The sequence below is a fragment of the Equus przewalskii genome, chromosome 16 (assembly GCF_037783145.1).
Source record: "Equus przewalskii isolate Varuska chromosome 16, EquPr2, whole genome shotgun sequence".
Classification (NCBI taxonomy): domain Eukaryota; kingdom Metazoa; phylum Chordata; class Mammalia; order Perissodactyla; family Equidae; genus Equus; species Equus przewalskii.
In genome coordinates this window covers 67,998,972-68,021,355 of record NC_091846.1, presented here as the reverse complement: position 1 = coordinate 68,021,355, position 22,384 = coordinate 67,998,972, and the positions used below count along the sequence as shown (strand labels likewise).

At 44.0% G+C, this 22,384-nt stretch overlaps 1 protein-coding gene across 1 annotated transcript in view; it reads left to right on the top strand.

The window, feature by feature from the left end:
• Positions 1-19,930: 19,930 nt before the first annotated feature.
• Positions 19,931-22,384, top strand: part of SLC15A1 (solute carrier family 15 member 1) — a 45,672-nt gene continuing 43,218 nt past the window's right edge. The window contains exon 1 of the mRNA XM_008516271.2: positions 19,931-20,301. Within this exon, the coding sequence (XP_008514493.1) occupies positions 20,298-20,301 (4 nt within the window). The 5' untranslated portion in view covers positions 19,931-20,297. The remainder of the gene's footprint in view (positions 20,302-22,384) is intronic.

Here is a 22,384-nt window from a genome sequence, read left to right as displayed (position 1 = left end):
CATCCTAGGACATGGTGTGGGGGGAGGTGCCAAAGGTCCTAACTGCTTTGCCCTGTTGCTGGTGTAGACCCCCCTTTCTGTGGAGCTCAGGAGCCAACCTCCTTCCTCCAGTCTCTTTTGAGGGTCACCTGGTTTTAGTTTCTGCTGGAAAGAGGGGATCTGGGCTCCCATCCTCCTGAGTTGTCCGCATGGCAGTTGCCCCTCCTGGGCCTCCATGCACTCCTCTGCGGTCACTGCCTGGACCTCTTGGAGACCATTGCCCCAGAGGAAATGTCTCCCTCAGCCTGGTGGAGGGCAGGGGGTGGGCACAGTGCAGGTCATAGGTCCCTTCATCTCCACAGCACCACCAAGGCTGTACCTGTCTAGGAGAGTTCGCCCTAGGACAGGAGCAATGGGTGCAATGGGCAAAAGACCCTAAGTCCCAGCAAAAGCACCCAAGAATCTAAGCCTGTCTGGTCCTGGGGGCCCTCTTGGGAAGGTGCCCCAGTTCTGACCCCAGGTCTACTCTTCTCTGGCAGAATCTGAGTCCTTTTGCAAAGCTCCATGGAGATGCTCCTAACCACCATGCTCTTCTGCCAAGTCAGAGCTATCATAAGGGATGCTTTAGGCCCGAGGTTCAGGTTACCACCGAAACTGCTCTTTTCAAGTCCTCCCATGCCTTTCATGTTGCCAAGTCCTGTGGTCAACCCTCGGTCATCATCTTGCTTGACCACCAGCAGCATTGGATACAACGGTCACTCCTTGACTCGCCATCTTCACTTGGCTTCCAGGACACAGTCTTCTGCCTTCCTCCTACCTCATGGTCCCTCCATCTCAGGTGCCTTTGCTGCTCCCCACCTTCCCCTTTTCAGGGTGCCCTAGGGCTCAACACGTCACTTCTTTTGTTTGGCTTTACACACTCCCTTGGTGATCTTGACTGATCTCCTCTACATGCTGACTATGGTGACTTCCACCATCTATATGATGACTTCCATCACCTGTGTGGCAACTTCTATCATCCATGCGGTGACTTTCATCATCTATGTGGTGACTTCCTTCATCTATGTAGCGATTCCATCCTCTGTATGATGATTTCCATCATCTATATGGTGACTTCCATCATCTGTGTAATGACTTCCATCATCTATGCGGTGACTTCCATCATCTGTGTGGTCCTACCTTCATCTATGTGATGACTTCCATCATCTATGTGGTGACTTCCATCATCTGTGTGGTCCTACCTTCATCTATGTGATGACTTCCATCATCTATGTGGTGACTTCCATCATCTGTGTGGTGAGTTCCTTCATCTCTGTGGTGCCTTCCATCATCTGTGTGGTGACTTCCATCATCTATATGGTGACTTCCATCATCTATATGGTGACTTCCACATTTATGTCTCCAGCACAGACGTCTCTAAACCCTAGACTCCCTGTCTACCTGTCTACTTGACAACTCTACTTGGAAATGGTTTAGAATCTGAAACTCAGCATATGCTCGGTCAGAGTACTCGTCACCAGAAGCCTCTCTCCGCCCCGTTCGTGACACTGCCATACAAAAATGAGGGATGTGTAAGGAAATGGGGCTTTATAAAACACTGCTATATTTTCACTTTCCTGGGGCTGTGAAGGATCTGGTAAAAGCTAGTCAGCTTTCCAGAGACCTTTGTAATCACATAGGCCTGTGTATTCAAATATCACCTCAACCACTCACTAGTGACATGACTTTGGGCAAGTGGCTCATGCTCTCTGGCCCTGCCATCCTCAGAGAGTTGTTGCAAGGATCCAACAATGCATGTGCAGGACCTGGCACATAGTAGGCTCTTGGGATATGTCGCTTTCTGTCCTGGCCCAGCACTGCCCTGAGGATGCAGTTTCAGAAACATCGTGGGAACCCATGGAATTCCTCCTTGTCCCCACTGTGACCTGATGAGCTCTTCACCGTCGCTTCACCCCGCCCTGACCTCGCAGGCTTCTGCACCTTTGTGCAGGAAGTAACATTGGCCTGAAATGCCCTGGCCCCACCACAGCCCTCTTCGTGGGCCATTCTTCTATGATGGGGGTGCTGGTTAGCTGTTGCCTCCTTTGGGGCACGACCCACACCCCCTAAGCAGAAGTAGCACCACATAGTGCTTTGTGCTGCTTCTTTAACTCTCGTTCAGTCAGCTCTCCTAGCACTGAGCTGGATCTGAAGAACAAGTGAAAGAATGAATACAGAGGGCAACACTGACACGTATTTAGCACTTACCATGCAGCAGGCACTGTTCTAAGTGCTCTCCAAATATCAGCTTCTTTAATCTGCCCAACAAGCCCTGAAGTGGAACTATTTCCCCCACTTCACAGATGAAACAACTGAGAAGAAAGGATGACTGACTGGTACAAGGTCACACCCTAGGAAATGGCGGAGCTGGTGTTTGAAGCTATGTGCTTGGCTCCAGAGCCCACGCTCACAACCATCATGCTGTTTTGAGAGTTAGAGCCATCACTAATGATCCTTTAGGCTCCAGGCCCAGGGTACAGATCAGGCAGCTGGTACACAGGCAGAAAGCCTGAAAGTAAAAACATAAAGGCAAAGCCTTCTCTTCCTTTGGAGCCTACGCTTGATGCTGATCTATTTATTTCTTTTACATTTTTATTACGGAGAATTTCAAACATGTACAAAAGAGACAAAGACATTCAGGACACAGAAGTTGAAGCCCAAGAGAATGAAGCTCCCTAAGGGCAACTCTCCCAGCGTCACTGCCAGCGCTCAGAGGGTGGCCAGGGAAAGCAGTGAGATGGCAGAGCTGGTCTGCTCCACCGGCCCCTCTCAGGCCTCAGAATTGCTTCAGAATGTTCTCCTATCTGAAAGTCATCAGCTTGAAGCCTTTATTGCTCCATCTGCGCCCACAACACACCACATCAGGGATGATAATCTCCATGACTGGCCAAGAGCTCAGGTGTTAGCAAGGATTTGGATCTGACCCCTGAGCTGTCTGCCTGCTCTCAGCTGCCCTTCCTTGAACATTCGTAAGCAGGATCCCGAGGGTTGGCGTTCCGTTTCAGTCAGGGACTGTTGCCACACTTCTGCCTGTCACTGTGCTGCTAAGGCACCTGGCCCAAGGGCGCATCTTGTTATTCTTCACCCGTCACCGTGAGCTATGCAGCAGGAAAAGGAGGTCAAAGGGTACAGCGGTTTGCTGGCAGTCAGGACCTAAACTCCAAGTCCGCTGTGCCAGTACAAACAGCAGTGGCTCATGGGCTGCTAAGGAGATAAAGCAAGAAAAGAGAGGCCGTCCCTTATTAATATTAAAGCCTTTAACATGCTTATTTAGTATATTCATTGTGCAACTATCACCTTTATATAATTCCAGAACATTTCCATCACTCCAAAAGAGACTCTGTACCCATTGACTGTCGCTCCCCACACCCTCTCCTCCCTGCTCCTGGCAGCTATTGATCTCCTGTCTGTCTCTATGGATTTGCCTATTCTGGACATTTATATAAATGGATTCATATAATATGTGGTCTTTTGTGTCTGGCTTCATTCATTTAGCATCCTGTTTTCAAGGTCCATCCATGTTGTAGCGTGTATCAGTGCTTCATTCCTTTTTATGAAGTGCATTCCTATGTACAATACAATAATATTCCATTGTATGGATAGGTCACATTTTGTTTATCCTTCATCAGGTGATGGACATTTGGGTTGTTTCACTTTTGGCTATTGTGAATGATGCTGCTATAAACATTTGCATACAAATTTTTGTGTTTCTCTCTAGATTTTTTCCTATATACTTTTCAAGACAATTTTATAGTGAAAATGTATTACTTCTATGTTCAAAAAGGTGAAAAAAGATATCCAAGAGAAAAATGTCCACTTGATTTTGCTGATAACATGGGAGTAACTTTCTCTTATCTTCAGAAAGGACGTTAGCTCTTCTCGGTTACTAGGTTTAGAGAAACAGTTTATACGATTGGGAAGAGAATTTCCTCCACAATACTTCAGAGAACAAACATCATTTACTAAATAGACTTGGGCAGGGGGCAGTGAACGCATATCTAATCTCTGCAGACCTGCTTCGTCCTCACTGACAGCCACACATTAGCATCTTAGGACACAGTCTCCTGGACGATGGGAAATGAGCATTATTTGGTCTGTTTTACAGATAAGAAAACTTTTGTACAGCGAATTGCCTTTTTCCTCTGGATTTATCAGCTCAATAAAATCAGTCAACTTATTCTTCGAGTTTCTGCTCCACTATTGGGCCTGGTTCCTCGTCTGTAGGATACTCAGAGAGTAGAACCCCCAAAGCAATACAACACTCTAATGTTTGTTCCAGAAAACCTTGTTTTCAGAGATCAGTAACACAGTAAGTAAATGGAAGCTGTTTTTCTTGTCTAGTCACAGACTCGCACGTTGAAAAAGAAAGTATGCTTTATGGTTTCATATTGTCCCCACTGAAGCGACATAATTCGTCTTGCTGGTAGAATATTTTTTAGGGAATATTGTTCCCAGGAACCCTTCAGGGACTTTGAATGAAAGAAATGTATTCGCCAAAAGATAACTGGGAAATTATGGCAAAGGCACCAATAATGAGCGCTAAATATATTTAAAAATAAAATTGAGACTAAAACAAATGTGAGACAAAAGTGACAGATCAGACTGTAAAGGTTTTGTGCCTTGAGAAGCCAGAGAGGACACAACTGGTAAAATTTGTCAGTGAAAGAGGGGTGGGGGTGGAGAGCAAGGCTCGTTGATTGCCTCACCTACAGTCGCTGGGAGTCAGAAATGTCCCTGAAAGCTGACCAATCGAGTAACAGAAGTATAAGCATACATTTCCGTACAAATACAGAAAGAGAACACTGTTAAACTGGGCGGCAGGGAGAGGAGACGGATACAAGATGAAGAGAGACATTTTAATGTTATTTCACATCCTAGAGAACGATGATAAAACCTAAAGAAATAGACAAGTAAGGGTATTATATAAGATTATAATTATAAACTAACCAGCTGTGCAAAAATACAAATCTTCCTCACTAAATATCAGGAAAAACTAAGACCCCCAACACACACCCAACTAAAATTCATTGAACTGTACACTTAGAATGAGTGAATTTTATGTTACGTAATTCTATCTCAATAAAATTGTTAAAAATGCAAAGAAAATTACCACATAATGAAAGTTTTTTTAAAACTATGAAAACATAAAATATAAAATAAAATAATAGAACTAAAATCAAACATCAGTCAACGAGATTAACTTGCCTATTAAGTAAAAGAATTTCAGACTGGCTCACAAAGCAAATCTCAGCTCTGTGCTATTTGCAAGAGATTCATCTAAAAGAAAGCGATGCAAAAAGATCGAAAATTAAAAAATGGGCAAAGTTCCTCTTGTAAGTCTAACTTCCTTTAAATGGTCCTCACCCATTCCCAACTCCACAAACGTGGCGGTCCTCTAGAGATGAGTGTTGGATGGTCTTTTACACAGCGCTTTGTGTATACTGCCTCAGCTACACCCCTCTGTAATTTGATGGGATGGGTAACAGCATCACTCTTTCACAGATAGGGAACCCATGCATGAAAAGGGAAGGTGACGCACCCAAGTTCACGCACCTATTGCTTGATCGAGCTGGAATCATTCCTGGGTTTTCAGGTCTGTGCATCCCATGCCATTTTTGGGACAGTGTGTTTCCTCAGGAGGAACTCTGAGGGAGCAGGTCATAGGTTTGCTTATGCAAAGCATTGTCTCTCTTACTAATAAAAATTGTTCCCATTTTTGGGTACTTCCTTCTTTATGGGACTCCTAGGACTAGAAATTTTATATATTATGCCCTTAATCCCCACAACAACACCATGAGTTAAGTGTCATCTGCATTTTTATATTTGTCACTAAAGGTTAAGTAACTTGCCCAATTACACACAAAGTAAGCAACAAACCTGAGATCCTAAATCAAGTATGTCTGCCTCTAGAACTTGAGGTACTTCCAGTGTATTACCAAAAGCGATATTAGTAAAGGTTGGGCCTGGGTGGGTGTAAAAGAACTTAAATGGAATCATGGAATCCTTAAATATTTATTATTCTTCATGAAGGCAAAAAAGCCAAAGCCAGCTTTATGGGCATGCGACCTGTGCAGTCACCCAGGGCCACAAGCACAGGAGGGCCCTGTACTTCATTTAATGCTCTGCTGTCACCATCTTGAAATTCTTAATAACTTTATCTTTGCCTTTGTGTTTCGTAAGTGAAGTCCAACGGGACACTGGAGCATGAGCGTGAGCAGTGGAGACACACCATTATGTATCATCTGCCGCCACTCCTTGCTGCCCCATTGGCATGTCGCGTTCACAGTGGCCCATGAGCACGGAATACCAGCAGACCCGTGATGTGTGGGAGTTCAGACCCAGTGTGAGAACAAGGTGTAAGGAGTTATGTCTAGGACGAAGTAAGCAGGGACTGACAGCCCCAAGAGGCCATGCTTTTCTTTCCAGCCAGAACCTGCTTCCAATGCGGAAAAAAAGCAATGGCGTTCTAAGAAACACAACCAAGGAACCCTGTCATATCCTTTCTTACGCTTGTGTTAATTCCCTGTTTTAGCCAATGACATACGGAAAATGATGACAGAGAAGGAAGGAGAAAAGTGGAGCAGCCCATGGCTCCTCCTCCTTTCAGAACTCCTTGCTCATCAGTGGGCCAAAGGCTGAGGGTATCGGCGGAATGTGAGTGTAGCACGAAGTGGAATAAAAACAGTTGAGTTAGTGTCGTGCAGCGTTTCCACAGTGTAATTTTGGAGATTTCACATGAATTAAATGCATGTGTTTTGCATTTAAAACTGACATCACATAATATAAAGATGAATGGTAAAATTTATGGTAATAATTTAAATATTTTCTTTACTTAAAATCACATTAAATAGCAAATAAACAGTCTGACGAGTCAAGAGAAACCATGGAGGAAAGAGAAGCTATATATTTCAGTACTTTCTACGGGAGTTTCGTCCTGCTTTCTGAGCAAGGGGCCCTGCATTTTTATTTTGTACCAGGCCCAAATGCACAAATTATGTAGCCCGTCCTAAATGGAATACACACACACACACACACGCAAATGTGTAAACACGAGCTTTTGACAAACAACCGTCCATATTACCAATACATTTACATACTAAATATTTTGGGATCTGGAAATGTCAGTAACATCTCCAGCTTCGAAAAAGCACCAGTCCAACTCAGTTCTCTAGCTCCACAGCACTGGCCCCGCATCTGTGAGAGAACTTTCCCGGTGTTTTAAGCCACCAAGTTTGTGGTAATTAACTTACTGCTTCAAAAACAAAAACAAAGAAAAACAAAACACAACCTTGCTCTTAAGGTAGAAAAGGAAGACTGTAATAGTGGTTTTTTCACATACAGAGAGTTAAAGGAAACTATTTAAAGGCCTGAAGGAGACTGAAAAACCCAATTAGCAATTATCCTGTCTCCTCTCCTCCTGTCCACACCGCCCATGGACCACGTGTAGCAGAACATGAGGATCAAAATAGTTTTCTGTAGCCATATGAAGCTATGCTTGATAGCTCATGGTCACAAAGAAAAGCTTCAAATCATTCTTTAAAGCACATTGGTATTTTGGAACAACATAGTTTTTATAAAGAACACCTTTCCATAAATGTATTTTGTAAATAATTTTGTGATTGTGGGGCTTATATAATCATTAGAGACAAATGTGTGTGGTGAACGTTGTAACGAAATAACCCTGCCTATCGCATTTCTCATCTACAACCTTGCTTCTGCTGAACTTGCTTCCTTCTCTGCACGCAGTTTTCTCCCTGATGCTGTGGAGATTTGCGCCTGAAGGAAGCTGATTCATCCTGCCATTGTGAGGGCTTCGTACGTTGTTAGGGTCACACCGTTCACCCTGGCTTTTCTTTCTTCAAGAAATAAATGTACACAATATAGTCTGAGCAGATATTAGAGAACAATACTGAGTATGGCAGGTCTTTATCTATCTGTAGCTACTTGTAGAATTTAATATGAATAATAGATTTTATATCACATGAAACATAAAACATAAAGGCAACAGAAAAACATGTGGTCTTAAGATAATCTGATATGTAAAAATTATGTTATTGGTATTTATAATGATACGTTTGCCAATTAGTTCCCTCCCCCTGCCCTGTCTGTCCCCGTCCTCTGCACCCCTCCTCCCTCCCTCTTTTAGCTGACCCTAAAATTTATTTGCAAATACAAAGGACCTAGGATAGTCAAAACAATCTTGAAAATAAAGAAAAAAGTTGGAGGACTTACACCACCAGATTTCAAAATGTACTGTAAAGCTAGAGTAATCAAAAAGGTGTGGTATTAGCGTAAGAGCAGACATATACATCAATGGAACAGGAGAGAAAGTCCAGAAAGAGCCCTTTATATTTATGGTCAATTGATCTTTGACAAAAGTTCCACATCACTTTAATGGGGAAAACAATAATCTTCCCAACAATGGGTATTGGGACAATTGGAAATCCATACGCAAAAAATGAACTTTGACCTCTACCTCACACCATACACTAAAAATTACTCAAAATGGATCATCGACCTAAATATAGGAACTATACAAAACTTACAGAAGAAAGCGTAACAGCAAATTTTTGTGATTTTGGAAGAGGAAAAAGATAAGAAAAGCTATGAACAGCTAAGAATAGCTATGATGAATAAAGCACTATCTGTAAAAAAATTGAAGTGACTTCATCAAAATTTAAAACTTTTGAGTTTAAAAAGACCCCATTAAGAGAATTAAAAGACAAGCAACGGACTAGGAGGAAATATTTGCAAATCATATCTCTAATAAAGGACTTGTATTCAGAATATATAAAGAACTGAGGAGGAAATTCAGCAACTGAGAAGAGGAGGCCCTGGGAGCACAAACGAGGCCATGGAGGGCCTGAGGAGGTTTAGGGATGGGAAAGGGGATTTTGTTTTGAAACTTCAGTTTGTATCCTCAGAGACATTCAAGGAGATGTTCTATCTTTAAATAAATTAAAGAGCTGTTAGAAATTAAAAATATTTTTTGCTAAATAAAAAATCAAGAGATGAAAAACAAAGAAATCTCCCATAATGCCAGGAGACAGAAAATGTGACATAAAAGAAAAGATAGACAGGATCAGTCCAGGAGGTCAACATCTGACTACTAGTTTTTGAGAAAAGGAGAGCCAAGGAGATGGAGGGGAGGAAATTATGAAGACATGATGGAAGAAAGCTTCCCAGAGCTCAAGACGCCTCCAAATTGAAAATACTCAGGAAAATGAATAAAAGACCCGCATCTGACATATTCTCATGAGAGGAGTAAAAACTTAGTTTCCAGAGGGGAAAGACCCTAGAGTGGAAAAATAAATAGTCTGGTGTTAAACTCACCAGCAACGCGGATGCTAGAAGACAGGGGGCGATATCTTCACAACTCTGAGAGAAAGTGAATTCCAACGAAGAATTTTATTCAGCTGTAAGAGCAAAATATTTTCAGGCACGCAAAAATTTGTTTGCCAAGCACCCTTTCTGACAACATGCTCCTAAGAAGGAAGGAAGGGAAGAAGAGAAGGAGGGAGAGACGGAGGGAGGTAGGGAGGAAGTCAGTCAGTCCGTCAGTCCGTCAGTCCGTCAGTCATGGGATCCAATAGCAGAAATCCTGACTGGAAGAGCAGGAGAGGGAAGTCTCAGGATAACGGTTGTGCCCCAGGCCCATGAGGCAAGCAACTCTGATGGGAACAAGATGTAAGAGTGAGTCTTCTGGAAGAGGCGGATTCCGTGTAACAGATAACTTGAAGGGGTGGATAACCTCCGGAATAAGGTGAGAGCACATATTTATTCTCTCAGTAAGAAAAAAATAAAGGCAATTATAAAAAAAGAAAAAAGCACTACAACTGTTGTGTAAAGCAAACAAAAACATGCCTCAGATGGAATGATTGCTGGAGCATTGGAAAAGAAATCCACTTGACACTGACAATTGGAACATTCTCCTTGTTGTGGCACAGAAATGTACACTGTAACCATGAGTATATGTAATCAGAAAGGGTACCAAGAAAATGTAACCAGATTCTATTGTTTGGCTCTGCAGTGAACATTTAGAATTCTAATAGGATATTGCTATTTATTGGATTTTGACTTATATAATCAACCTGTAGGCCATTCACAGAAGACTATTACAGAACAGAATTAAATGGTGCCTGGACTACGTAAAAATACAATGACAGCAGTCAGACTTTGGGAGATGAGAGAGGACAGATCAGGTAAAAGAAAAAAAAAACGTAAGACAGAGGCCTGATATCCTATCTATGGGAAGTAAGCAAATACTATCTAATAGAAGTAAATAATTACAAATATTACTTAAAATTATTGAGGTAGCCAATTAAAGAGCTTTCTGAAATTGATAAGAAGAAGGAAGTATTTTAAGAGGGGTATTAAGTTAGCTAAATTCTCATTTTTCATGTTAGGGAGTCTATAACTATAGTTTAGAGTTAATACGTTGTGAAATGTATAATCATATTATTTAGAATTATGGAGGTTAATTACCAACAGAACTAAAACGTAAATGACTAAAAATGATTACCGTGAAAGAAGCCAGAGTAACCACATATTGTATGAGTCTATTTATATGGAACATCCAGAATAGACAAATTCATAGAGATGGCACGTAGATTGGTGGTTGCCTAGGGCTAGGGGGGAGATGGCAGAATTGAGGAATGACTGCTAATGTGTTCCGGGTTTCTTTCAGGGCTGATGAAAATGTTCTAAGATTGATTGTGGTAATAGTTGCACAACTCTGTGAATACACTAAAAACAATTGAAGGGCATACTTTAGAATTGCATGGTATGTAAATTACTGTATCTCAGTAAAACTGTTACTAAAAAAGTTGAGGGGCTATGGAAAACAGTATGGAGTTTCCTCAAAAAGTTAAAAGTAGAATTACGGTATGATCCAGCAATCCCACTTCTGGGTATCTTTCCAAAAGAATTGAAAACAGGATCTCAAAGAGATATTGGCACACCCGTGTTCATTACAGCATTATTCACAATAGCCTAGAGACGGAAGCAACCTAAATGTCCATCGACAGATGAATGGGTAAAGAAAATGTGGTGTCTCCACAAGAAAGAATGGTGGTTGCCGGGAGCTGGGGGAGGGGAAAAAGGGAGTTGTTTAATGAGCATAGAGTTTCAGTTTTGCAAGAAGAAAAAGTTCTGGAGATCTGTTACACAACAAGGTGTATGTAGTTAACACTATTGTACTACACACTTAAAAATGATTAGCATGGTGTATTTTATATCGTGTGTTTTTTACCACAATAAAAAAAAGTCTAGGGATAATTTTTTGTATCATTAACATAAAATTTAACTCTTAGCATTTGTAAATGATTTCAATAAATAAAACATATATCCAAATGTTTCATCTATGTGACCAAAATTTATATTACAAATGTATATAAAATTTATTTTATTGTATGAAAAATTTTAAATTGCCACCATCTATCAAAAAATATATAATTTAGATGTCATATCTTCAAAATATCGTTTGTTTTAAAATAAATTTATACTTACAGAAAAAGCAAAAATAATACGGAAAGTTAGTGTCTCCTCTTACCCTGGCTTCCCCTGGTGTTAACGTCTTCCGTGAGCACCGTACGATGATGAACTCCAGGAAATTAACAATGACACCACGCTATTAACTAACACTACACACCTTACTTGAATTTGAATGATTCTTCCACTCACATCCTTTTTCTGCTCCAGGATCCCACATTGCATTTAGTTGTCATATGTCTTCAGTCTTCTTCAATCTGTGACAGTTCGTCAGTCTTCCTTGTTTTTCATAACTTTCACATTTTGAAACATATGGGTCAGTTATTGTGTAGCATGTCACTCATTTTGGGTTTGTATGATGTTTTCTCACAATCAGGTTATGCAGTTTTGGCAAGAATTCTATAGAAGTGATGTTGTGCCCCTCTCAGTGCCTTGCATCAGGGGTCCATGATGTTGACCTGCCTTCTTCTGGGTGATGCTGACTTTGATCACTTGGTCAGGGTGGTATCTGTTGGGTTTCCCTACCATGAAGTTACTTTTTTCCATTTGTAATGAGTATCTTGGGGAGATTAGATTTTGAGACTAGATGCAATATCCTTTGGTTGCTCATCTCTATCGGCTATCAACTTCTTAACATTCCCAAAGGGTTTTTAGGGTGGCTAGGTATCGGCTTTAACAACAACAAAGGCTCTACTGTGTAAATATTCAGATCATAATATTTAAAGATTTCCCAGTTTCCCCATTACCTCTTTCTTAGTAAGATGCATACTCTTTCTAACCACAGGAGGAAAGTAATGAAGTGCATTGGTCTTCCACGTTTGAAGGCTTAGATACATTTAGGACTTTTATACATTTAGGACAGTCAATGCTCAGGATTTTTTACATATTTGCTTGGTTTTTCATTTGTTTGTTTGTTTCATGCATTAATTGTGAACTTGAGGAATGGGCTTGATGCTCTCCAAAAATACTCCTTTATCTTGTGTGCCATACTGATTCCCTCTAAGAAAACATTATCTCCTGCTAGCAGTATTTAGTTAAATATATCATGACCTTTAACCGACATTAAGAAATGATCTGGGCTTCTCAGCCACCATGGTATAAGCCAATATTCTCGCCTCCTTACTGCCCATGGTGGACAGCAAAATGCCCTCCACCTGCGTAAAGATGTCCATGTCCAAATCCCCAGAATCTGAGTGAATATCTCACCTTAAATGGCCAAAGGACTTTGCAGATGTGATTAAGTCAAGGATATTAGGATGGGAAGATTATCCTGGATTATCCAAGTAGGGCCAGAGCAATCACAAAGGCCCTTGTAAGAGGTAGGCAGGAGGATCAGAGTCAGAGAAGGAGATGAGACCAGTGTAGCAGAGGTCAGAGAAAGATAAAGAGACTCGCAGATGCTATGCTGCTGGCTTTGAAGATGGAGGAGAGAGCCACACGACAAGAAATGCAGGCAACCTCTAAAAGCTGGAAAAGGGAAGGAAATGGGTTCTTCCCTAGAGCCTCCAGAAGGAACTCAGCTTTGCCAGCATCTGGATTATAGCCTCGTAAAACCCTTTTTGGACTTCTGATCTCCAGAATTGTAATAAATTTCTGTCATTTTAAGCCACTATGTTTGTGATAATTTGTTACAGCAGCAATGGGAAACTAACACTACCTCAAAAACATTATCTATCCTTTCTTCTTGTCAGTAATATAGATTTGAGTGATAGAAAATTTGAAAGATAAATAAAGTGATGTGTCATGGAAATACCTGAATTTTCTAAATCTGTGCCATCCACGGCATTTGGAGAGATGATGTGTCTTCATTGATTCTAGAAAATAAAATTGAATAATTATATATGAGTAAATCAGATGTCAAAAAGTATATATTTATTCACAGTAAATTCCCAAGATTCCATCTCTTATATTATTTTAAATTTGTAGTCATTGACTAAAGCAGGTCATTAGACAAAGGCACTTTAACAAATTCTGCTTTTGTGTAATTAAACCTGAAGTGAATATATCGGGCATTTGTGTCTGTATTTCTTATAGGAGATGATAAATAAGTTGTAATATTATTGGCACATAAAACCAATATCATTTTTATGCCTGGCAGTTTGGAATAATTTCTGAAAGCTACTACTAATGAGTTGTTTTTTAATTTTTTTGAAGAGTAGTGAAGAGAACAGATGGGAAATTAAAAGGATCTCTGCTTCCTTCTTTATTTTGGTATGTCCTGAGGATTTTATATTAATTAATTGGAAGAAATTTTTCCAAAATACATGTTTCGTATACTTTCCGAAGCAGTGAGCTTCCAGACAATGAAAAGCTTCCAGCATCTACAGCTGATCTGGGTGGGCAATGTCTACAATTCCTTGTGCCACTGTCATGTGGAACTTTTTTGGTTCCCTTCCGAGCACCTAAGGAAGGTGAACTTTATTTGAGAATGACAAATGTGTTATTTAATTATGTTATCTGGTCTCTCAACATATGGAGGTGGAGAATTATTTGATGGCCTTTATTTCCCCCCCAAAAAGTGATATGTTTTTATATCAAGAGTAATTTGATTTTTTGTTGTTGGTTTCTTTCTTAATTTGAAGTAAGACAGTGGTGTGCCCCTGGGGGGATGACAGAGGTTAGACTATTTAGCACCCCTACATAAGCCTCCCCCATTTTCTCTCTTTGCTGGGCTACCTGAGAGCACCAGTTTTGTGTTATATGTCCATGTCTCCCCCGGGTTATGCCCCTGTCCCGATTTCCTATGGCTTTCTGCTCAGCAGCCAGGAAGCCAGGCCATATTGTGAGGAAGGAAGGGGAAGCCATGGAGAAACTATGACTAGCACCCCTAGGCCACTCCACCCAATGTCATGGGGCAAGCCAGTCTTGTGTGTAGGAGGTGGCCCACATGGCGGAATTGCCTAAATGCCGGTAAGTAACTCTTGCTTTTAAAAACTCCTTCCCTTCTCCCAATTTCACAACTAGAGTTTCCTTTGTTTTGTTTAAATCGGTGACTTTTTCCCCCTCTGTTAAAATGCATATTCTCAGAAAAAGTAACTCGAAGGCTCACCAGGCATTTATTTCACAGTGTAGGTGAGTTACCAGATTCCTTCCTGAGAGTAGATTTTGATGGAGACGGAGCATACGAAGACCTCAATAGCTAAGGAACAAGAGGCATTTGTGGGAGGACAGTAATTCAGAAAGAGCAGTCGGTTCATCAACATTTCATAGATTATCCTAAAATAGACCTTTTGTTCAAAGTATAACGATCTGTCCATTCTTTATCCTTCATCTGTAAACCTGGGACGCTGCCTTCTCCACCCCCACGACCGCCCTCTCCCTGCGCCTTCCGCTTCCTGACCTTCCCCCGCCCCCGTAAGGCCATAACCCAGCAGCAACGCTGCCCACGGCGATGACCACACTCTCATTGCAGTTGGGGGAAACTGGAGGTGCCTGCTTTACTCTAAAGAAAACAGGCTGAAGAAATATTTACAATGCTTCCACTAATATTAAAGGTGTTAAAATTTTATGTAAATACATTCAAACATGTAAAGATATGTTACAATATTAAGTAACATCACTTCACACCCACTAGGATGGCCGTAATCAAAAAGACAGATAAGAACAAGTGTTGGTGAGGATGCAGAGAAACTGGATCACTCATACACTGCTGGCGAGGGAGTAAAACGGTGCACCTGTTTGGAATATCAGTCTGGCAATTCCTCAAGTAACTGAATATAGAGTTACCATATGACCCAGCAATTCTACCCCGAGGAATATACAAAAAATAAATGAAAACATATGTCCACATAAAAACTCGTACACAAATTTTCACATCAGCAAAATTCCATAATTGCAAAAAAGTGGAAAGAACCCAAATGTCCATCAAATGAGGAGTGGATAAACAAAATGTGGTAGATCCATACACTGGAATACTATTCAGCAATAAGAAGCAAGGACATTCTGGCACACGCTACAACATGGATGAACATGAGGACATTGTGCTAAGTGAAAGAAGCCAGACACAAAGGACCACTTTGTATGATTCCATTTACATGAAATGTCCAGAATAAGCAAATCTATAGAGACAGAAAGCAGAGTAGTGGTTGCCTAGGGCAGTGGGAGGAGGATGACTGCTAATGGGTATGGAGTTTCTTTTCAGAGATAATGAAAACGTTCTAAAATTGATGTGATGGCTCCCCAATTTTGTCAATATACTAAAAACTATTGAATTGTATACTTTAAATGGGTGAATTGTATGGTATGTGAATTATATCTCAATAAAGCTGTTACCAAAAAAAAAGGAGTAACATGACCACAGGGACCGGAATCTCTCCAGACACCATGTTGAAGAATTCGCAAACTATTTAATTCCCTCTGGAGCTCAATCAACCCAGACATGCTGGATCCCGGCCCCTGCCTTCTCCCCCACAGTAATCCAAGATTCCAGAGAATCCTGTCAATCCAGGTGGCATCTAATCCAGGCCTGTGAGCCACCCCCACCCCTGACTCCAAATACCATGGGCTGCTGCTGTTATGGCTGTTGTTGAAGTTCATCTTGCAAGGTTTTTATTAAAGAAAAAAACTTCTTATTTAGAGTGGGTACATCTTATAAACTGTATATATATACGCACACACATATATTTTAAAAATACATACATAGATTTTTTACTGTAGTAAGAGATTGACTCACATCATTATAAGAATGAGTCCATCAGTCACACAACAAATATTTGTTGAGCATTTACTAAGCACCAGACACTGTCCTTACAGCTGGGGATACAGACGAGGACAAGACACCATGAGCTTTTTTGATAAGGATTCAGATCATAAACAACTACCTTCCAACAATGACAATAATCTCTCTGCCCCACAATAAACCTAATACCACAATTGGCTTCTGCTTTGGAACCTTTGTGAAGAAAATAAACCCAGTTTTAGAGGGCAAGTCTCTCATTTGACAAGAGAAAAAAATGAGACCCAGCGAGGGAAGGTGACTTGCCCAAGGTCACACAGGGTGACGCCATTGAGCCAGCAATTCTCTCGAATCAACTGTCTGGCTCTTGAAATCATGTGAATGTGCAGCTCCCTGACCATGGAAGATGCTCAGGAAACATTCTGTGGTGGTGTTGTCCTTGGTCTTTCTTTCTAATTCATGTAACCGACACTGTGAGTCCACCTCCCAACCCTGTGCTGGGACACTGCCGAAAGCGTGCGTGTCCACGCTGCTGCCCACCCCTGCTCCAGGCTGTGCCCTCACCACCAAGGCACCCACACCCTGAAGTGTGGGTCTGTCACTCGGTTGGTCAGATATAAATACATACAGTGAAAGTCATTTTGGACCATTCTAAAGAGAGGTGTGCTAAAGAAGAGGAAATCCTCTTCTTATAGTTTGTATGTGGTTCTTATACATTTCTTACACATTGTATGTATTCCCCACTTTGCCCAGCAGGGGCTTCTGCAGAACAGGTTCTCAGCAGCAGGCAGATGGCACGCGGGTCCAGCAGAAATGGGCTGGGCTGGGAATCCAACAAGTATCTTTGAAAGAATTTGAGCTGGCTTCTGGTTCTCTTCTCCAGGCACCTGTTTTCCAAATGATCCTTAGTATATCTTTATACCTCAAATTCCTCCTTCCCCCATGCCTTGCCATTTCTCAGAATCTCTCTCTCTTCTCAAATACATAGCTGTGGGACCCACTTTTGTTATTTATTCCTAAAGTCCGCCCCTTGACTATCAACATCTGCATTGCCGTTCTAGTTGCTTTAGAGGAAAACTTCTAGTCAATTTTGCTCTGAGATGGAATTTAAAGGTCTTTCCAGCCAAGGATCTGAGGGACAGAGCTGGAGAAAATGACACTCTGTTACACTGAAAGGTCCACCAGCCACCTTTTCAAGGCAGCCTTCTTACTAGAACAGACTTCTATGAAGCCTTTGTACCATTTAAGTGCCTCAGTAAGTAGAAAATAATGAAGGGTCTAGGTCTGAATGACTCTCACTACAACCATTCTGTGCTGATCTTATCGCTACCACTGACATTCATTTCTCCCCCAGGAGATTTCATAAGGGCAATCCTCTGAGGCCAAGCAACAGTTCTATTTATCCTGGAGCATCTTGCCAATTCTTCCCTTCAAATTCTAGACCTGAGGTCCTTTGGGAAGTGTAGTGGGATCAATGGTGTCCCCTAGTAAAGACACGTCCACCTGGAACCTGTGAATGTGACCTTACTTGGAAAAAGGTCTTTGCAGGTGGAACTAAGTTAAGCATCTTGAGATGAGATCCCCCTGGATCAGGGTGGGCCCTAAATCCAGTGACAAGTGCTCTAATAGGAAAAGAGAAGGAGAGAAGACACAGAGAAGGCGATGTGAAGACGGAAGCAGAGGCTGGAGAGATGCTGCCACAAGCCAAGGAATGCCTGGAGCCACCAGAAGTTGGAAGAGGCCAGGAAGGAGTCTCCCCTAAGGCCGTCAGAGGGAGTGCAGTGTCAACACCTTGATTTCAGACTTCTGGCCTCCAGAGCTGTGAGAGAATAGATTTCTTTTATTCACCAAGTTTGTGGGAATTTGTTATGCCAGCCCCAGGAAACCCCGACATGGAAGGCTGAGGGGCAGAAAGTTAAATAGGGGCTGACACAGTGTTACTCTCCCTTGAGACAGGGTGGAGAACACAGAAGTCCAAAGTCTTATTCCCCCTGTATATGCCACATGCCAAGGAGCATCCCCGGTAAGAAACGCCTGGCCTCCAAGTCCAGTCCAATCGTGGAATTCTAGTGGGTTCTAGGGCTTGGCTGATCTACTCAGGATCAGCTGAGTTTGTCTCTTCTACCCTCTCAGTTTTTGTTCTTCATTTATGCTTCTCCATCTCCAGTAACTTGCCCCTTCCGGTCAAGCTTAGAAGGTAAAGAATGTAAGCGCTGAATGCAGGGCTGTTTGCCCAAGGCCTGTCACAAGCACAGCAGTTTGCACTTGGAGGTGGTAAATAAATAATGGCTGAATGAAGGATTAAAGAAGCACATGGAGAAATAGCGTTTGCCTCACATCTACTAAGAAGTCGGCTGGCCCTATCTGCCATGTCTGGTTCAGTGGATCTGGAGCCCAAGAATCTACGTCTGTCACAAGTTCCTAGGTGATGCTGATGCTGCTGGCCAGGGGACCCCACTCTGAGAACCACTGGCCCAGAACAGGGGAGCATTTACAGTGGCCCAGGATTCCAAGGTTCACGAGCTCAACAACAGAAATACCACCCCGCAGAGAAAACTTTGACCAAAATTAACTCTCACAAGCTTCACCTTTCTACCCCTGGCTTATCTGATGGCTGATAACAACCACGGACAGGCTTCCAGCCCTTTCAGAGCGAGTTTTCTTTCCTCCAGTCAATGCTGCGTTTTTCTACCTGATGCATTCCTTTACTTGCAGCCCCTCCACCTTTATGTACATCAGCTGCTACCCTGCGTGTATCAATTAAGCCACGACCCGAAGAGGTTTCTCTTCCTTGTGCACAATGAGGAAAGTCCAAGAAGGGCCGATTCAGTGCCTCTGGGGAGCATCTGCCTTGGTTTCTCCCCCACACACCACAGTCTTCCAGTCTGCGTGGCTGGGGGCGTTGCTAAGACTCAAAAGACAATAGAGACAGATGAATGGACAAACGAAATGTGGTGTGTACGTATAATGGACTATCATTCACCCTTGAAGGAAATTCTGACATATGCTCCAACATGGATGGACCTTGACGCATTATAACAAGGGAGAGAAGCAGACACAAAAGGACAAATACCATGATTCCACCTATATGATGCTCCTAGAGAGTCAATGCGTAGAGACAGAAAGGAGAAGGGTGGTTGCCAGGGGTTGGGGGAGCGGGGAATGGGGAGTTAGTGTTTAGTGGGTCCAGAGTTTTAGTCTAGGAAGATGAAAAAGTTCTGGAGGTGGATGGTGGTGATGGATGCACAACAGTGTGACTGTACTTCATGCCACTGAATGTACACAAAACGGTTAAGATGGTAAATTTTATCACGGTTTAAAAAAAGAGAATAGAAACTCGCCTTCATTTCCCGTTTTAATGTACCTCTCAGGGTTTGCAGAGCACAACCCCTTCTCCCCTAAGTCAGATAAGGAACAGAAAAATGATCTGGAGAGAATTGCTATCTTATTATTTTTGTTCTTGTTGTCTGTAAAGAAACGTAAGGTAGAGTCCTCCAGAAACGCTTTCCATGGTTCACACTTCAGGTAAAGCCACACACGCATGCACACGCACACATAAAACTAACCAGTTTCACCCAGGTTTGCTTCCCCACACAGAAGTCGTGTGTTCCCAGCTCAGCGGTTTCCAAAGTGGGGTCCCCGGAGCAGCAGCAGCAGCATCACCTTAGAACCTGTTAGAAATGCCCATTCTCGGGCCTCACTCCCGACCTACTGAGTCAGGAAAGCCGTGGTGAGGCCTGGGAACCTGCCTTTTCACCAGCCCTGTCGTGGCTCAGATGCGCGCTCACGCCCGCCGGGGCGTCCCGGGCCCCGCCGCTCCTGTCGCGGGCGGCTGTGCCCCTAGCCGGCCCCCGAGGGCCTGGGGCGAGACCGCGGAGGCCCGGCGCGGGTCCGGACAGGTGTCCTCCTGCTGGGGCTCAAGGGGCGCTAACCTCTGCTCCCTGCTGTTCCGCCGCCTCCAAGGGTGGAGCCGGGCGCCCCGCCTGCACACCTCCAGAGGCGCAGGTAGCTGGGCAGAGCCTAGAAACAAAGTCGTAGGAGCAGCACCTTCAAAAGAAGCCCTCCCGCCGGGCCTCGTCGCTCGCGGTCGCACTGAGCCCTCGGAGCCGCCAGCATGGGTAGGCTCGCGGGCCCGGGAGGGCGGGGTCGCCGGGGAGCAGAGGGGACCCCCAGGCGCGGGGGCTGCGCGGTCGGGGCGCGGCAGAGGGGGCGCCGGGACGGGCTGCGACGCGGGTCCCCGCTGTCGCCGGCGGCTCTCGGAGCCGGGAGGGCTGGCACCCGGGCGGGCGCAGGGGCGCGCGGCAGGGACACGTCACCGCGGCGGGAAGCGACTGGGGGTCGGTGGAGCCGGTGCTCGCGGGCTCCGGGGAAGACGCGGGGCGCCGGGTCTCCCTCCTGTGCCGAGGGGGTCTCCGCGCTCCCAGGGCGCGCAGGCGGAGGTTCCGAGGTGCCCGGACTCGGAAGTTTCGAGAAGGAACGCAGCGCTCGACCTGCCCGCCTGTTGGGAAGCCTCGGTCCTCGTGTTCCCAGGCTGGGCGCTGGCGGTGGGCTTGAAGCTGGGCTGGGTCGTGCGCGCGATGGCAGCGCCCGCAGGAGCTCCGTCCAGCTGCTGGGCGCTCAGGGGCTGCCTTCGCACTCTCACTGCCCCTGGCTGGCGAGGTGACCCCAGAGCTCCGGAGGGAGCCCTGCCTGGTCCAAGAGGATTTGCGGCTGGCCCTTTGTGGCCCGTCTTATCGTTCTGCCACTGTCCTCAAGCCTCAAGAGAAGGCACAGAAGGAGAGTAGCTGGCCCTCCACAGGCATGGAGTGTCATGTTAGTAGAACATCGAGGAAACAACTTAATCCTGCCTGCTTCGGAATAAACCGCTCTGGAAGGAATGCAGAAGCCGGGAGCAGAGCCAGAAGAGACCAGAGATCAACCCAGCCCTCTTCCTTACAGACAGGGCAGGCAAGTCAAGTGACTCCCCCAAAGTCGTGACCCGGATGGGCCCAGGAGGCACCATGTGGCCCATGGTTGAGAGAACCGGTCTGACTTTGGCCTGCCTGTACTTACATCCCTTTCTACCTGCTTGCCGCCTCTATGATTCTGCATCAGTACGTTAAGCTCTTTGGGCCTCCACTTCCACAGCCATTAGTCAGAAGCATCAGTACCGCCCTCAGCGGTTGTGTTGAGGTGTGTAAGAGCACAACACCAGGTGTGCAGCACTCCAGCTGGCTCTCCCAGTCCCACTGGACCACGCAACGGGGTGGTTCTGAAGTAGCAGTGCTGAGTGGTTCACACTTGGGACGTCTAGCTGTGGCTGACTGTGCTCCTTCCAGAAAGATGCTGCCGCCTCCCTCTCAGGTGCAGGCTGTCAGCAGTGTGTGCTTCACAGGCAGACTGACTCCTGGGCTGGAGTTCTGGATCCCACCTCAAACACCCTTCACTTGTCACTCCATGTAACTTCTGGGAGGCACTCTGAGTATTTATTTTGGTCTTCTGATACCTACCTGAGTAGCATTTTTGCTGAGTTAGAACTTTCCAAAAATAGTTCCACTCCGGGTAGCAGTCAGGAGCCCGATAATTGACAAATGAACACAGTCAGCTTTTGAAGTATAGTCCCGGATGAATTGATTCTTTCCGGTTTGCAAATTGGTCCTTCAGTGGTTTATTTTATTTATTTATTTATTATTTATTTGCAGCTAAGATTGGCATATGAGTAGCAACAAAAAGTTTATATTCAGACCCCAGTTTTATGTTTACTCAAATCCTAAATTTTCGGTATCTAGGTTTAGCTAGTAAGTGAAACAAATAATTAGAAAAATGTTTTGATACAAAAGTAGCAATAACTTCCCCTCTTGAGAGCAGATCTTGGGCACTTAGATTATTCCAGAATTGTTTCAGATCCCCTACTGACCGAAGGAGGACACTTGGACACTTGGTGGACACGCCAGGAGGGAAAGAAGCGAGGAAATGGTTCTTAGAGAAACGTTTGCGTTGAGCTGATTTCATCCCAAGTGGAATTGGAACCACTTTTCAGCCCGGGATCTTTCACTGGCCGTGGGAGTGGAGGGGCGGAAGTGAGGGCTGGACAGGGCAGTGAGGGGTGTGATGAGACTCGGAACTGTATCATCGAGGCCTTCATTAGACTTAGTAACATAAGCAACAAGATCCCACAAGAATAAACTGGATAAAAGGTTGCTTTGGGTGTGAATTCTGGAC